The sequence below is a fragment of the Schistocerca piceifrons genome, chromosome 7 (genome assembly GCF_021461385.2).
Source record: "Schistocerca piceifrons isolate TAMUIC-IGC-003096 chromosome 7, iqSchPice1.1, whole genome shotgun sequence".
Lineage (NCBI taxonomy): Eukaryota > Metazoa > Arthropoda > Insecta > Orthoptera > Acrididae > Schistocerca > Schistocerca piceifrons.
Genome location: NC_060144.1, coordinates 530005700 through 530025022, shown reverse-complemented (window position 1 = coordinate 530025022; position 19323 = coordinate 530005700). Strand labels below are relative to the sequence as shown.

General features: G+C 40.4%; 1 protein-coding gene across 1 annotated transcript in view; it reads right to left on the bottom strand.

Annotated features, from left to right (window-relative positions):
- Positions 1-13847, bottom strand: part of LOC124804941 — a 309377-nt gene extending 295530 nt beyond the window's left edge. The window contains exon 1 of the mRNA XM_047265326.1: positions 13412-13847. Coding sequence (XP_047121282.1) covers positions 13412-13421 — 10 coding nt within the window. The 5' untranslated portion in view covers positions 13422-13847. The remainder of the gene's footprint in view (positions 1-13411) is intronic.
- Between the last annotated feature and the right edge of the window lie 5476 nt (positions 13848-19323).

The window sequence follows — 19323 nt, the reverse complement described above, 5'->3', positions numbered from 1 at the left end:
TGAAGCAATAGTTAGTAATATAACACACAGCTTGTACAGCGCTTAAATAAAAACGAGACCACTTGCAGTATTATTTGAAGTTAAGTTCTTAATATATATATTCAACCTTAAATTAATTTACATGTTCAGTTTAAAATTTAGTATTGTAGTGCTATCCCAGTAACGAATAACAGGATTAAACAAAGCCACAAAACTTATTCAAAGTTAAATTGTTCAAGTTTAATATACGGGGTGAACTAACATTTAAGCACTCGTGCGAAATGCCGTTCTTCCTTGCACGCTAAGAATACAAAAATATCTGCCACAAAATTTTGTCATGTGCATGTTTTTGGTAGAAAATGGACGTCAAAGAAGCACATTAATGGAAACCTTATACCTGTGCTCCTCAGTAAGTGCAGTGCGTAGAGATTTGCGTTAGAAAACTTGAGTACGGGGTTTTGATTCAGGATCTAGGTGTAATTTTTATTTTCCTTATTTTTTGTATCATTTTCGACTGTGCAATATGGTAGCTAGGTTTTCAGTAGTTGTACATGTCTTGTACAAAACACATGCAATTATGCGAAACCAATACAGCATTGAGAACCAAATCGATTTCATTATTGCGCCGTTAAAGAAGTATTTTGCTTTTAAATCTCTGCTCTGTTCTGTACCACGTATAACTTACCTTCCTGCTACATTTTTCTTGAATTTTACCCTTTCCCCCAAGGTAAAAAGAAACAGACTCTACACCTTTCCTCCTCGATCTATCAAATGGTTCAAATGGCTCTGAGCACTATGCGACTTAACTTCTGAGGTCATCAGTCGACTAGAACTTAGAACTAATTAAACCTAACTAACCTAAGGACATCACAGACATCCATACCCGAGGCAGGATTCGAACCTGCGACCTTAGCGGTCACTCGGCTCCAGACTGCAGCGCCTAGAACCGCACGGCCACTCCGGCCGGCCTCGATCTATCCCTGCTTCTTTTATCGTAGAAAGGCCCCATACAACAATACAAATCACATAACCACGTCGTCTAAATGTATTGTTTTGCTCTGCTACGTCAACTACATTCCAACCCAGCTTGCGGAATACCTTCTACCGACTCGTAGCAGCTGTTATGGTTACATTTACTTCTAACTGATTGCTGCGCTTGATAAATATTTCTCAGTTGTCTGACTCTCAATTGTAGTAAGATATACAAGGTGAGTCACCTAACGTTACCGCTGTATATATTTCGTAAACCACATCAAATACTGACCAACCGATTCCACAGACCGAACGTGAGGAGAGGGGCTAGTGTAATTGTTTAATACAAACCATACAAAAATGCACGGAAGTATGTTTTTTTAACACAAACCTAGTTTTTTTTTTAAAATGGAACCCTGTTAGTTTTGTTAGCACATCTGAACATATTTAAAAAATACGTAATCAGTGCCGTTTGTTGCATTGTAAAATGTTAATTACATCCGGAGATATTGTAACCTAAAGTTGACGCTTGAGTACCACTCCTCTGCTGTTCGATCGTGTGTATCGGAGAGCACTGCAACATACATTGCGTTTCTACACAATGATCTGCCAACGTTGGTCGAAAATGTCCCACTGGAAACGCGTCGATGTATGTGGTATCAGCATGATGGTGCACCTGCACATTCCGCAATTAACACTGGGCTGACCCTTGACAGGATGTTCGACGGGCGTTTCATAGGACGTGGAGGACGCATAAATTGGCCAGCCCGTTCTCCTGATCTTACACCTGTGGACTTCTTTCTGTGGGGTACGTTAAAGGAGAATGTGTACCGTGATGTGCCTACAACCCCAGAGGATATGAAACAACGTATTGTGGCAGCCTGCGGCGAAATTACACCAGATGTACTGCGGCGTGTACTATATTCATTACGCCAGAGATTGCAATTGTGTGCAGCAAATGATGGCCACCACATAGAACATCTATTGGCCTGACATGTCGGGCACACTCTATTCCACTCCGTAATTGAAAACGGAATCCACGTTTGTACGTGTACCTCACCCCTCATGGTAATGCACATGTGCGTCAGTGAGAAAGACCAATAAAAAGGTGTTAGCATGTGGATGTAATGTGCTGTTCCAGTCTCTTCTGTACCTAAGGTCCATCACCGTTCCCTTTGGATCCCTACATAATTCGATGCTCTCCGATACACACGATCGAACAGCGGAGGAGTGGTACCCAAGCGTCAACTTTAGGTTACAATATCCCCGGATGTAATTAACATTTTACAATGCAACAAACGGCACTGATTACGTATTTGTTTATATGTTCAGATGTGCTAACAAAACTAACGGGGTTCCATTTTAAAAAAGCTAGGTTTGTGTTAAAAAACATACTTCCGTGCATTTTTGTATAGTTTGTATTAAACAATTACACTAGCCCCTCTCCTCACGTTCGGTCTGTGGAATCGGTTCGTCAGTATTTGATGTGGTTTACGAAATATATACAGCGGTAACGTTAGGTGACTCACCCTGTGTATTGTTTCAGAAACAAAGTAAATTACGCTTCAGCTGTATTTGGCAGGTAACGCCCTTGCCGTCCTGGGTACAACGTTTGCCATCAGATCAAAATAGTTGAGCATCGTCGGGCACTCTGGTGGGTGACATCGGGGCCGCCGTGAGCTGTTGACCTACCGGGGTGCGCTGAGGCTCGTGATGCTAAGCGAGGAGTTACTTCACCGACTAGTTGCGATTCCATGTAAAGAAAACAGACGACGGCCGATAGAGTGGTGTGCTGACCCCACGCCACTCCGTATCCGCATCCGATGACGCAGGGCGGCTGCGAATGACACGTCGGTCGACCGGTTCCTTTGGGCCTTCAGAGGCCTGTTCGGACAGAGGAGAGTTTTTTTATTCGGCAGAAAAAAGTAGGAAACTAAAAAAAGTTGCTACACGTTTAACTGAAATTTCGTACTCGGGTATTCTAGAGGAAAATCTTACCCATTGCAATAACTGAGCAGCACACAATACGATTTTATATTGAAACACTTGTCAGACACGTAATAACGGTGTTGCCAGACAGCATGTCGTTGATATCCATTTAAACTAAAACTAAACATTCATTTCTATCGATAACATTCAAGGGACGAAAATTTGCGAAACACGTGTTTTGTGCGGTTAGTTTGCAAGGAATCGAGCTGTGGTGTCCTTGTGCGCGAATCTATGCATCTTCTATATACTGCTGCACATGCATATTACAGCAGCTGTCTGCGCTATAGGCCTCCTGAATTTTTTTTTCTAAATTTACCGTATAACGCTGCATAATTAACGAGTTACGTGCTGCTATTATGTGGATCTGCAACGAAATGGTCTATTGTAACCTAAGAGGCTCTGCTATCTGATGCTGATCTTATAGCAGATTTTCCTCCCAAAAAACTTCTAAGCTTGTAGGTTTCTGTTTACTCCTAAAACTCACCTCGGTTACTGTATTACACCGTACGTCACTTTAACACACTTTTAAGCGCTCATAGAGATGTAATTTAACACAACTCGGCGTGTGGGCTTCAACAAGCGAATGAGCAGTCATCCACTTTGTTGCGTGATTGTCACCACAGTGAGGCACATTATGTTATTCGTTACATGCCACGGGTAGAGCCGGGCAGATCGAATGGAAAATAAGGACATCTGTTCCACATTTTACAATAAATTAACTTGGCGCGACTGAGGTCCGGGGAACAGGGAGGCGGTGTTCCAGTTCGAAATACAAAATACGAGTCCTAGTTAGCGTGAATAACGATTTAGTGAAGTCGGAATTAGTTCAAATGGTTCAAATGGCTCTGAACACTATGGGACTTAACGTCTGAGGTCATCAGTCCCCTAGAACTTAGAACTACTTAAACCTAACCAACCTAAGGACATCACACACATCCACCGTAGCGGTCACGCGGTCCCACACTGTAGCGCCTAGAACCGCTCGGCCACACCGGCCGGCAATTAGTTAGGGTTTAGTATATTTATCTAACAAATCTAAACACGTCCGTGCAAAACTTCAGCCTTAATAACCTAGCCGACACAGTCTTACACAAATACATGCTGATACACGAGTACTCATAAAAAAAAAATTCAAAATCACCTTCCTACTCGTTTAACTTCTTCTGTCACATTATGAGAATGACCTGTACACCCCGTTATATATGACTTTAGCCGCTAATGTGGTTTTTCTCTCATTGAAAGAACGCCAATCAAGATCTGAAAGACTCGCTCGTATCTGTTCGTTGACAGTTGCGGGGGAGGGGGGATAGAGGGATACAGAGTTCTGAACCTTCGATGCCACCGTCACCCACAGTCGGCTCTCCCTGCTTAAACATGGTGTATCGACTATATTAATTCCTACTCTGACATTCTGTTACCCCCTCACCCGGAACACACGACCTCAGCGCTTAGAAGCGAAAGTACTTAAAACTTTCAGTTAATTACTTCGGATTAAAGCTTGCCTTTTACAGGCGTAAGCATTATTTTAGCAGCTACATACTTCACGAGTGCTTCTACATAAGGACTCTTACTTTTGTTACGAATGAAAAGATTCATATTATTTTAAAAGTGTACAAGGCGTAAAGCAATTCTAGAAAAACTGTTCCGGCTTGCCAAGTCTCTGTCACTCCCTCTATACATTTCAGCTCCGAATCATTGCCCGAGCTAAAGTTTCAAGTCATCATAATGATCGTCTCAGGACGTACAAAGGTGCAGGATAAAAAACCTCTCATGTCATCATTATGTTAATCTCTATATACTAAAGGAAATGCTCTGACTGACTCATCATTGTCCAGCCCAAACCACTAAAAATGAAAACTTGAAATTTGGGGAGGGTGTTGATCTTATATTGAAGACGTAGTTTAAGAAGGGATTTTCCGAAATTGCACCCTAAGAAGGTAAAATAAGGGATCTAAGGCTTTTTGAATATAAGTCACTGTTATGGAAATTTTGAACCTAGAGCGACGAAAATTGGTATTTGACAGAAAATAGAAAAGACATGCTTCAGCACTGTCGGAAATTCAACCACTAATGCGGTAAAATAATGGGTCAAAGTTTGTTTGGAAAATAAATCATTATCAAAGTAATTCGAAAGCGTTTTTAAAGCTACATCTGTGAAAACTAGCATTTGATTTCTCTGTTAGAAATTTAAAAAAAGTTTGATTGCTTTCGGAAATTCAACCCGTAAGGTGGTAAGATAGTGGATGAAAGTGTTAATGGAAATGTTTCATTAAAAGCATTTCTGAATCTAAATCTTTGAAAATTTGTATTTTCTTTCTTGGTTAGAAACTTAAAAAAATATGTGTTTCTGTGTTTTTCTTGGAAATTGGAACCTTAAGGGGTGAAACTGGGAGACGAAATTTTTTATGAAAATATTTTACTACATTAAAACATATTTAAAGCTAAATTTATGAAAATTAGTATTTGACTTCTAAGGAAGTATGGCCCACATGCCTGCTTTTACATTGCATAAATATGATGTTTTAAAGAAAGTGTAAACTAAGTACGAATTAGAATACGTGTAGTTTCCTGTCTCATGTAATATAGTGTGATACAAAAGAAAAACGAACAAATAAGAAATCTTGCAACAATTACTGAAATCGATCCCTTCATTTTAAAATCAGTGATCTTTCAGTTTGTGTACGACGACAGGTGGCAACAGTGACTGCTCGCTGTCTACACGCCACGGTCTTATTTATCTCCTCTGTCACTATGTGAAACTAGACGAATAACTTAGCTGAGCATCTAAAACGTTATGCCAACCAGTTGTCTACTACTACGTATTATTGTAAAGGATTAAACCGCAACAGTTTCGCATCAATGCAAATCGCACTGAAAACAAAATAAAAGAAAAATTAAATTATAGTGAAATTTTTTTTTAATGTCGAGAACTGTAGTTCACCCCCATTTTTTGGAAACTGCCTGTAAAGAACAGATTTCCTAGGTCACCTTTTGCGAATTAGTATCCCCTTTGCTGCTCCATTATTTTCATTTTAGTCGTTACTGCATAACATGATATTCCCAATTCCGTAGCTGAGTGGCCAGCGTGGCTGCCTGCCAAGCCGACGACTCGGGTTCCATTCCCGTTACTGCCGGGGAGGACTGGTACAGTGTACAAAAAGCCTCGTGAGACCAACTAAGGGGTTAATCGACAGATTAGTAGAGGTTACCAGGTCAATAAACTTGGCAACGACTGGGAGAGCACTGACCGCTCTTACCGTCAGACGCGGCTGTCGGCCAGGCCCAACTATCCCATTTAGGTCCAGAACGCAGAACTTTACCTGTTTTCAAATAATCTGAAATGCTCCTACACTTCGAATTTGACGATGTGCTTTCGTTAACGGACGATGCACGAGTCTACAGGCTTAAACACTTTCTCAGGTGGCTTCTTCCATCTGTAGTGTGCACTAAGAGGTACTCTTTCAAGTGCAGTTGCAGAGTCAGACCCTACGGCCCGCCACGAATTCCTCTCCTGTGCCAACCTCTTCATCTCAGAGTAGCACTTGCAATCTACGTCCTCAATTATTTGCAGGATGTATTCGAATCTCTCTCTTCCTGTACAGTTTTTACCCTCTACAGCTCCCTCTGGTACCATCGAACTTATTCCCTGATATCTTAACACAGTCCTGTCATCCTGTCACTTCTTCCTGTCAGTGTTTTCCATATATTCTTTCCCTCTCCGATTCCGCGCAGAAACTCCTCATTCCTTACCTTATCCGTCCACCTAATTTTCAACATTCATCTGTAGCACCACATCTCAAATGCTTCGATTCTCTTCCGTTCCGGGTTTCGCAGCGTCCTTGTTTCACTACCATACACTGATATCTAAACGTATATTCTCAGAAACTTCTTCCTCAAATTAAGGCCTGTTGTCTTCTCTTGGCCAGGAATGCCCTTGTTTTATTTTGATGAATAGGTAGGTAACTTGTGACCACCAATCCTGATGTTAAGTTTCTCACTCTTTTCATTTCTGCCACTTCTCACTAATTTCATTTTTCTTCAGTTTTCTGTCAATTCGTATTCTGTATTCATTAGACTGTCCAGTCCATCCAGTAGACCCCGTAATTATTCTTCACATCCACTGAGGACATAAATGTCATCAGCGAATCTAACCTTGATGTCTTTTCACCCAGAATTTTAAGCCCACTCTTGAACATTTCTTTTATTTTCATCACTGCGTCTTCGATGTACAGATTGAACAGTGGGGGTGAATGACTACGTCCCTGTCTTACTCTCTTCTTAATCCGAGTACTTCGTTCTTGGTCTTCCACTGTCATTATCCCCTCTTGGCTCTTGTAGATGTTGTATATTATCCATGTCTCCCTACATCATACCCCGATTTTCCTTAGAATTTTGAACATCTTGCACGATTTGACACTGTCAAACGCTTTCTCCAGGTCGACAAATTCTATGAACGTGTCCTGATTTTTCTTTTTTCTCAATTCCATTGTCAATCGCAAGGTACACGAACAGTATTATTTTACAGCAGCTCCTTTATGTGCAAACTATTTTGTTCGTGACTTAGGTAAATGGCCAAAAAACCTTCTCAGAGCACCTAAGAGCTCGTCGGAGTCCAGTGATCCATGCTTCTCCCTATAACCATATCTACAAGCTTTTTCGGCCATTTTGAATCAGAGGCGATTTGGTGTGTTCTACACGCCGAGTTACTGCCAGAGGAAACGTAGGTGGTTCGCTTATGATCTCCATATGCAGTTTCAGACATTGTCTTCCGAGACATGTGTACATATAATCTACAGCTAGTATTTTGATTTAGTAGATCCACGTTTGAAGATGAATGTCTTCGATTGGGAACAATCGATAATTAGGAACTGAAAAGGAAGTCAGGAGTGGAATTTATCGACCGGTTGACATCGAAGTAATTAGGTAGGCAAGCTCAGATTACACGCGCGAAGTGGGAAATTGGCAGTGGCCTCTTCGCGAGAACCATTACGGCCCTCACCAGGAGAGAAGACACGAAGAAACCATATCTGCATGTCTGTAGAGGAACATGAAACACGCTATTCCAGAATGTGAATTTAGTGAACCACTTACACTTTCCGATCGGTCAGGAGGGAGCAGAACGAAAGAATGATTGTAGCCAGTGACTCCAGAATGTTAACCCTAACAGACAAAAGCACTCATGTCTCATACAACACCCTTTTTTAAACTGTACAGAAGCTCTGGATCGACAGCAAGTTAAGTAACAATTCTTTTTTAAATTTGTGCATCACTTTGGTATGCGTTCCAAAACAACATGTATAAATATAAAGGTGTCATTAATCAAAAGGGTGGTTTGATCACGACAGTGCTTTACTAGGCATGGTTTTATTCGATATCTCCAACGTTTCCTGCCTCCGATGTTAGAACTGTCTTATCCAGCCAGTTACAGGGTAACATTCGGCATTCTTCACATTTACAAACACTGAACATGTCGAGATAATCATCTTCGAGCTAATTCCTGCCTCTGTGAGTGGAAGTAGTTCCTTTATGTTATCGTCAACATCGTGTACTAGAAACATTTATTTGTGGCCCATCGACTGAATTTCTACGGCACCGCAAACATAGTCGTATCTTCCATTACATTCTGTTATTATCTGCCTGCCACACCCAACTTCTGGTCTCAAACGGTTCATTACATCCTTCTCTTGGAAAATTCCAAACTCTCAACGTATTATCGACAAGATAATGATTAAGATCATTCCGTTCCGTTTTCGCAACGAAGTCGTGTGGCATGAACAGAAGCACTGCTGCGCTTGTTCATAAACATTAGTAATGCTAGACGGAGGTAACTGTCGTAAATGACGGGTTACAGCCTCGAAAAACGTAAGAAGACCAAATCTGAGGCACCTCCTCACTACCGAAGAAGATTGTATTCAAGACCACGTCAGGAATCGAAACTACAATCGCTTGGTGGCTCGTCTAAGCTGATGGCCTAGTCAGGTACAGCTACTACTCGGAATATGCAAGCGAGTAATACCAGTCAGAGTGAGTAGCAGACAAGAATGATCAATCACCTCTCTCTCAATATATTACGGCGTAAGAGCAACAGAGTCTCGAAAGAATTACATTGAACAAAGACGTCTCCTATTAACCATCCAAATGTAAATAGAATTTCAAACAATAATGTATCATCCTCAAAATAAACGTCTTGCACTAGATAAGCAAGTCACAAAGAATATTTTATGGTATTTGAAAAGCAAAAGAGACTGAATCGGGTTTAAGATTGTTTTCGTAACCCAAAATACCTGTCTTCTGAAATGCATGGTCCAGTAGAAGGAAACTGAAGCTCAAAACAAATAAACTACTTCTGGGACTACTTCTGTTGTTCACGGCACATACGGAATTTTTCGCCCTTTCAGTCTTCCGCTCAGAGAAAACGTATAGACCAGCAGAGCTAGTATTGATAAAAACAAGTACAATGTTTACAAAGACCATCAAAGGTTAATATTACCGATAGTCGATTTTTTTTGTTGGGGGAAGGATTTCCGTGTTAATTTTCAAAGGATAAATGGACAAAACATACTACGATGGACATTTAGTAAATTTTAAAAGGCATTTTAGTCCGTACAAATGAAAGGCTATTAGGTGTTTTGTAAATTAAATACGGAGCTTTCGTACTAAAATTACATACCTACTGCACAAGTCGCTGCAAAGTACATGGCGGAGGATATTTTATACCAACAAAATGCAAGCAGCAAATTTAACCAGTGAGGAAAATTGGATTTTTTTTTTTTTTTTTTTTTTTTTTTTTTTTTTTTTTTTTTTTTTTTTTAAAATTCACCAGTGACACTACATGTAAGATTATTCTCACTCACAAGAGTTTCTTTCCCGGAATTTTGTTGTGTGCGTTGAGATTAAAGCAACCCGTTCCTATCTCGAGCAGTTATTCCTCTTAGACATCCACACTACTGTGACATTACAGTATTTTTGCTTATACACAAGTATGCGGTCAACCTTACTTCTCGCATACCATCCGCGAACGGAACCGGTATTTGGTGGGGAGGAAGTGTGGAAGGGAGGGGGGAGGGGTTATTGAACACCTATCTCTGCCACACATCGTACAGTTGCTTGCGAAATACCGGTTCACAAGTCCTGAAGATCCATTTCGTTCCAAATGCAGCGTAAGTGAGACTTCCAACTTCATACTGAACCCAGTTTTAATATTTTTCAGATTAATATCCAATTTTGTTCTCTGCCTGTAATTGAAATGATACTGTCTAGGATATTTTAACACTTTTCGTACTTACATATGTGCAATGCATTTGGAAGATTTCATAAAATAAGGTTAGGAATTATTGAAAATTTTATTTCAGACACCGCTATAGACCACAAATATTTTGTTGACTTATTTAAATTAGTTAATAAAGACACATTTTTAGAGGTAGAGAGACCCAATCTTCAATGGGAATGGCAATATAAAACACATTTAACAAAATTACACATAGGTATTAAAGTTGTTCTTTATGGTCTTAGCACGTGCTGCGGTCATCCTTCGGATAAATTGACTGTAAAAAGTAACATTAATATCTGTGTATATTTTCGTTAGTTTAATATTGCCATTGATGCCTGAAGATGAGGTTTGTATCTCAAAAATGTTGCTTCGCCAAACGCTTTATGTAAGTCGACAAAAAATTTTGTGACTGGGAGCGGTCTCTGGGAAACTCTTCTCGTATTGGTGAAACACTCAAGGCCATTTAACTGCTAATATTGCTTTAAATTGGAGGAAGATTGCTTATGCCTGACGCACAAAAAGCAAGAGCTACACAGTGAATTTCCTCTTGAGGTTCCACTGAAAACGTTTTGCTTTTTCTATTATTTACATACTTGAAAGACAGATAAAGCTTTCAGCATTTAGTTCAGCGTCGATTCAAGTGTAATGAACTCCTTCAATAGTAGTGTTACCTGACGTGAAAAGCTAAGTCATTTCAAAGCCATAAAATTATTAGTGCGTAATAAGTCATTAGGGCTACTAATAATATTTCCCATATAATTTTGAAATTTGATGCAGACTACTGTATTTACAACTCACTACCAAAACCGATATTTTTCTGTCCCAGGAGTACCTACCATTTACAGACTAAACACTCTATGTTTCAAAATACCGTTACAGAGGGTATGCAGCGATATATCCTACGGCATACGAGTTTGTGTGTGTCGCTTACCTTATTACACAGATGACATGTGATAACCAAAAATCTACCTCGTAACAATTGTAGTGCAAAGTGTCTTCAGACATTTGGTGTCTCAAATGCACCTTCTTAAGTAACAGGATATTAATGATTTATGTATAACTATTTTCCGCGCTCTGTGTCAAGTACTTGACAAATTGTTCTTCTAAACTGAGAAGGGATCTATTACGCTACCAAAATACAAAGGGGAAACGTGTACACAGTCACTTCGACATTTTAGTGGTTTGATTCAGATTATTACTTTCTTCATCAGGCGAATACAAGTTCATGATAGTACCTTTTTGGTGTAGTTTTTGTGGACGACTTACAACAACAAAGTGTCACATTGCAACCAAACGTACGAGCAGTGTGAGAGTAAGAAACTAAGGCTGAAACTGTTTGATAACTGCTGAGTAACGAATACGAAAGGGACATTTTTCAAATATCTGTGAAATTCACACTGGGTAGCACCAAAATTTAGATTCCACACTATGTTAATCAGTCAGCGGAACGTATTATCATGCCAGGTACTGCCTCTGTTTCTATGTGTGACCTTTTCATATGCGGAAACGTATTAACTAGTAAAGTAGTTTATTTGCATCTATAGTGACGATGACTTTCCTGTCCTACATTATTCGTAGGAGTATGATACCTGTAAGTTTGATAATGCATTACTAGTACTTACAACATCAGTTGTGGAGCGACGTGGCTGACAGTTGACATAGCCTGAATCTTTTTTGTACATATCGTCAGAAAGTGGCCATATTCTCACTTTATAACACCATTATTTATTGGCAACTTACGTCGAAATGTTTTCGCGCCTAGGCACGTTTAATACATGTGACTGAAATACATCACGGAGTGGATGCTGCAGCATAAGTAAAAAAAAAAGTTGGAAATAAATGAAAATAATTGAAAACCTCCACTTTAGGGACCTCTGCTTAATCTTATGAAAAATCGCACGTTGCTGCTTTCATTCTTTCGTGATTTCAGTAAGTTGTGATGAATATATGTCATCATAGTCGTTAGACGTCGTCTGGTGTAAGCACTATGGCTATTTATTTCTTTGGTCATTTCGCGTGAATATCTCGTGCATTAAGCTCTGAGTTCTGAATATTGGGAAGCTCTGTCTTGATAATAATCTCATATACAAGAAACTGTAGCACAAAAGCAATCAGATATTTCCGACAGTGGTACGCTAGACGAAATAGTTTGAACGAAAAGGCTTGTTCATATCAGTCCTCCGCTGGAATTAACTGGACAATGACGTAGGTAACTAGTTTATGACTACTGTACGAATAAAAAAGATGAATTCAAGAATCAAAGAACAATTCACGACACCGCATCACCATACACTCTGATGTTACGGTCATGGGTTTACAAAGTTTATAACTACAAATGATTGTAGAACGTAGTAAGATCAAGCAAAAGAAGTTGAATTAGGCTATTAAGAACGGAAGCTCAGATCTAAGGCACTGTACGTCGCTGCTTGGTAATTACGAGATAACAGCGGAAGGATTCCACAGACTCGTCGTAATACATTTACCTAGCGGACGACCGGCGGAGCAGAAGGCCGGTTTGATTGGCTGCCGCTAGATAGCAGGAGCGTCTAGGCTCAGACACTTGAGTGAATCTGACTCTTCTACTTCGCGTATCACCGCCGCAACACTGCTCAACAATATTCCGGTGACATTTCCTACGGAGAGCGAAGCGCTAGTGTGTACGATGATTTACTGGTCCAAACATATTGCTCTCAATTTGTCTCACGCTTACCTTCCGAGATGCATCATATTTTGGCATTAGCGAAGATTCTGTTCGAAGAGAAGTGCTGTGTCTGTATGGAAAATGTGAAATCCGGTTTTGCTAAATCTTTGTATAACTGATAGAAAATAAGAGACATTTCTAGTGAGTTACACACGATAACTGTCGGCTAACGTAAAGGATTGCTAATATTTCGTTTTTGAAAGGAAATACAGCATTTCTGTACGCAGTTTGTTAGTTTTTCAAAGGCTTTCCGGTTAATGTCATTAAAACTTCATTTCTTTATACTCATGTGAGATTTGTAGGATATTTAACAACAAACTTACTGATTATGATCCAATTCGAAGCTAACGAACTAGAAAGTTTATTGCTCCAACACTCGAACGTATTACATTATAAAAAGCTTGTGACACATTTCTAAATGAAAAACTCGATCTGTCACGCAAGAGAAACAAAGTAACCGTTCTAATGTTACTTAATAGCAGTAGCAAAATTCCCCTTACCTATTTTCATGACTCCGTTGGATTTCAGACTACTGCTGTAGCCTCGAATCAGAGCTCTGATGGTGTCTCAGTGTTTGACATCAGCACAGTTTCATACACTTCTGACGTAAGGTATCCTCAGTTGTATAGTTCACTTTTCAAATGACAGGAACAGTTCCGAAAAAAAACCAGTATTTTATTACAGTCCTCTTTAGTGGAAGCAACGGTCCTGCCGGTGTGACAGTATCTTCACTATTCTTAACATCACGACCAGTTCGAAACTACTGTCCACTTGTTTAGTATTTCGTCCAGGCGGTGCACCGCCTCGTAGCAAAATTTTTTACACTGCTGCTTCGTGTATCTCGTGCACAGCGGGGTAGACAGACGGCGAGCGGCGCGCTACGAACCCGCGCAACCGCGGCGACCACGTGTCGGTCAGGTGGCGCGCGCTGGAACACGTGGTGGCGGAGCGGGCGCCGCACAGACACTGCGACAGCCGCCGCCGCGACCGTGTCCCGTCGCGGCTCCCCCTCCACCGGCCCCGGCCAATCCCCTCCCTGGCGCAGTGTCACAGCGAACCAGAGACAGCCGTCCGCCGGCCGACCAACTGTGTCACTGCCGGGGGACAGCGCGTGGTGGGGGTCACCCGCACGGGAGGGGAGGGGTGTGTCCTCGCGGTTCCCCTCACGCGCCCTGGCGACAGCTGCGGCGCGACACGCCGAACGACGCGACACGGAGCGCCACCTGTCGTGACGTGCGGGATGCATACGCGGCAGGCGCCACGCAGAACTCAGTACGTTGAGATAAACACGGCTCTGCTACGTGATCGGTAATCCATAGAAACTCGTTCCGTGAGACGTCAATGCATTTTGGGTATCGTGTTGGGCTACCGTAAGACGCACCCTTTACTCTAGAGGGGCTGCTAGGTGGGGGGATAAGGGTGATAAAGATAAGAAAGTCGGCCTTCGGTGCAGAAAAGGGTTTCACACTACACCTTTACTTAAGAGGGGATGTGTGTAAAATTAGTCAGAAAATATAGAAATCTTCTCTCCACCAGATAGTTCTGTCGCTGGTAATCCATAAAGGATAAAGGGACAGAAGGCCGACACGATTTACGTGACTAATGATAATAGAGACCAACAGCTGTATTGTAATATAACTCTATCATTCAAAACATGCTACCAGTTTCGACGCCGAAAAGCGTCATCCTCAGGTTCCAAGCGTAATTTGCCATCAATGTACGAACTACAATTGCAAAGACTAACGGAATCTTCAAATGGAAACAGTACAATTTATTACGCATTTAACTCCAGTATGTGCAACCAACAAAGTCGAATGTAGCGAGGCCAAAATCAGCTGGATTCCATAACTTACAGTAACTAAGCTACCCCAAAGGTAGCATGTTTTGAACAAACAGTTGCTGGTTTTTATTATCGTTATTAAGTACTTCTGTAGCATGTTAGAAACATTGTCTCCAGTTTTCAGAGTTCAGTTTATGCTATAAATGATATAAAAGCCACCTTGTTTCGATCAATGCGCAGTGCATGCACCCTCTTCTACACGACTTATTTGATATTTTTATTATTTCCTGCCATTGAAGAACACATCCCTAGAGTATAGATGGCTGTGAGCCTATTTACGATGCGATTAATTACCATTTATTAAAGAAATCAAGACACAGTGGAACACAAAATCCAAACGAAAACTTTAGTGACCTCCTTTAGAAGAGACGCCCGAAGACAGCACTTTACTCGTCTACTATCGTTAAAATTCCTCGTACGGTGCTTGTATGGTGTTAAATGATAACACTGGACGAATCATAAGCCTTATGAGACTAGCATTTGATGCTGGCTGCTTCAGTGAAAACCTATTCAAGAAGACTAATGATGTGCGTATTGCTAGTACTGAAACGTCGGTGGAAGATACTGCCAAAGCCACGCCAAAAGGATCAGACTTGAAGAAAAGATCTGCAGGAGACCAAATGTCTGGTTTAATTAAGGTACATGCAAATAAAACTGTTTCTTCTGTATTTCCCGCAACATTCATTTTTATATGTATAAAAAACACTTTCTGCTGAATTACTGCAGATAGAAAAATCAAATTTGGTGCCAACTTTATATATACTATAACTCAACTTCCTGTGGTACAAAATGCATTAAAGTGCATTACTGTCAAATTTATTTAAACTTTTATAAAATAAAAATTGCTGTTTATCATACACATAAATTTAAATAAATATTGCGAGAGTTCTAAGAATAATATTAACAAACTGGTACACAAAATTGTTTAACTAGCGCGTGCTTAAAGTGTTAGTGAAGCAACCGTTGTGAAAATGTTCCTTGTGTAATAGTACGTGTTCTAGAAGTATCCACCGACATTCCGACCTAACTATGTGACAACAAAATAGAAAACAATTCAATGTATAGTCAATAACGTAATGACAACCTGTGCAAAATTTGAATCAATTATCTCTCAAATAGTAGAAGTTACGTTAATTTATATGTACGGGTGTAATTTCTCATTCGTCACCCTTTAAACTACTCATAGTATAACAATCATTGTAGCTTGATCTCTTCTGACTGTGAGTGTGCTTGATGCCAAACACTTTTTGTTTTTGTACTTCCCCAAGGTAGCTTCAGCGAAACAGTGCCATCATCTGTGGGTTTCTTTATGCTAAGACATGCAAAAATTTGCATTGTTACAAAGCATTACAAACAAACGCTACTAAAACTATACTGTTTGATGGAGCACTCAATAAGAAGAAACAACAACCAAAATAAATTTTCCAACTACAGAAATCTACGTCCACAGCAACTATTATCCATAATACATAGACCGATGACCGTTGCAGTCTGGTCCCTTTAATCCCACAACCACATAATACATAGAGCCATCCGACAGCTCACAACTATGTGAGTTTCACATACATGCTCCACCGGTTGAACAGAACAGCTCCCAAAACTACCCAAATTAACGAGAAATTGCTGTTGAAAACTAATAGAAAATAGACGACATTAAGAGGCTCAACAACAAGATAAAAATGAAAAACATAAAGGTGGACACCCACACAAATATAGAACCAAATGGTTTTAAAACAAGAGGCACAGCATAAAACAACAAAGCAGACAACACCACAGCATAAAGAAGAAACAAAAAAAAAATTAAAATGTGTGTGAAATCTTATAGGATATAACTGCTAAGGTCATCAGTCCCTAAGCTTACACATTACTTAACCTAAATTATCCTAAGAACAAACACACACACCCATGCCCGAGGAAGGACTCGAACCTCCACCGGGAACAGCCGCACATACCATGACTGCAGCGCCTGAGACCGCTCGGCTAATCCCGCGCGGCTAAAAAAGAAACAAATGGCACACACTGACACACATGGTATATGGGTGTAAGTGCAGATGTTTCTACTGGTGACAGTGGATGATGTACTGAACAACATTGTATCATTATTTACGTAATTTGCAGACTAATATCTGTAGCTATTGTAGCCGTATGTCTTTCGCTTGAAACAAAGAAGAACAAACAGCAAGAGTAATAATAAGAAATGTACGAAAAGTAATAAGAATTCTTAATCATATTAGACGAGGATGATATCTGTCCCCAATCCTATTCAACTTCTGCACAGAACACGCAACATATGAGGGCAAATGTATTTTCAACATCTACATAGAACACGCAACAAATGGCGGCACAGGTATCAGATGAAAAATTGGGGGAGAATACATCTGCTTAGGGTTGTGAATGGCATAGCTGTTATAGCACGGGATGAAAGAAATTTCCAAAGATGAATGGAAAATAGCAGATTAGTCGAGAAAGACTGGAATACTCGAGTGCTCCTCGGAGTCATAAGAAGTAAACATTAAACCTAGTAAAAATAAGATAAAACAAACAAGATCATACACTTACTTAGGAAGTAAGAAATCAGAAGATGGGAGAAGCAAAGAAGAATAAAAACAAAAGCTCGCAGCAGCAAAAGCAATGTTAGAAGTATTCGAGGTATCGTGCTGGAGACGCCTGTTAAAGATGAAGTGGAAAGATAAAAGCACCAACCAAGAAATCCCGAAGAACTGGCGCAGGAAGGTCATTTAGGGGAATAATTGAGCAAAGAGAACACGAGTAGAAACGCCATACAACAAAGCATAGTCAGTTAGTTGTGAGTGTCATAGAAGGAATGAGTTCACGGAAGGCTGCGAATGGCATACGGCATTTTTAATATCAGTAATGCGTAATACTGGAGCCTTCGCTTAAGCAGAAATGAAGAAAAGTTAGCTTCTAACAGCCGGCCGAAGTGGCCGCGCGGTTCTGGCGCTGCAGTCTGGAACCGCGAGACCGCTACGGTCGCAGGTTCGAATCCTGCCTCGGGCATGGATGTGTGTGATGTCCTTAGGTTAGTTAGGTTTAACTAGTTCTACGTTCTAGGGGACTAATGACCTCAGCAGTTGAGTCCCATGGTGCTCAGAGCCATTTGAACCATTTAGCTTCTAACAGATTCAGACCTGAAAATAAATCGAGAGATTGATGATGAAGAAGACACTAAGAGAAATACTTAAAACAAGTTTTTACATATACAACAGCCATATTTTTATTTCTATTTATTTATTTTTGTTTATTTATTTTCTTTGCAACAAAAATTGTAGCTGTCTAAGACATATTATAAGAGCACGTCCTGTCTCGAAAAATTTACAAATCAAGCGAGAAGAATGCAGAAAACCTTCATACAATTTATTACTAGGAAACTGTGCAAAACATTGCTTTTACGGTAACTGCACTGAAATGAACTCGTCTTTGGTTTTGCTCGCGTACTGGACAATGAGCACACATCCTTGAAGTGCGTCTTACAGGTATGTGTGCTACAGCAGTAGGAGCCAAGTTAACTTGGTAAACGGTATTGTGAATCTATTCTTACTAACTAGAACTTTTGTACTTGGCGTAGTAGATTTGGAACATAACTTAATAATTATCTAAACATTTGGTGCAAATGATTAACTGAAAATACAGTTATTGGTTTCATTTTTCTTCCTCATTTATTGACACGATATATTCCCAGTACTGCTTCTATATCCCATGACGTGAGTCGCGGTCTGAAAGAAAATCGTAACTAAGCCATACATCTGCACGCTTATTACCAACTGCAGAATGTACAAGTTCATCATCCGGCACGTCACTGGCGGATAATTACTGTGCTGAAAACTGAACTGGCACCCTGCACTGGATGAATTAAATCAGAGACACTGACCGACCCTGGCTCCAGGACGAATGCGTATATCTTCTTTGTCTGCATCTCATTCCACCTCAGCCCCCAACCACACCCACCCCGCCACTATCAGAAGCAACCAAATAAAAAAAAAATCTGAACAGTGTTGTTCCAGAATTTGCAGGATCGCTACCTCGTTTGAAATTATGCTAACGTACTCGTCGTCTAGAATAAAAAGACCAGAAAGAGGAATAAACGTTGTTTGTTGTTTGTTTTTAGCTCCCGTGACAATGTTTTATAAATAACCATGACTTGAAACCAAATCTTTCGAACCACAACATTAAGCGGAAGCAGATGAGGCAGTACATCCGGCTACATTACACAGCACAGAAGATGCTCATATTAGTTGCACGTAAAATCACAGCGCAAAAGTTACTGTCTATACAGCATGTTCAAAAATTCAGTGCCTCAACTAACAGGGATGATGACGGAGACAAAAATACAGCCGGCCGCAGTGGCCGAGCGGTTCTAGGCGCTTCAGTCTGGAACTATGTGACCACAGGTTCGAATCCTGACTCAGGCAGGGATGTGTGTGATGACCTTAGGTTTGTTAGGTTTACGTAGTTCTAGGGGACTGATGACCTTAGATGTTAGGTTCCATAGTGCTCAGAGCCATTTGAACAAAATTTCGTAAAGCAAACATATGTCGGAAACGCAATTGTTGA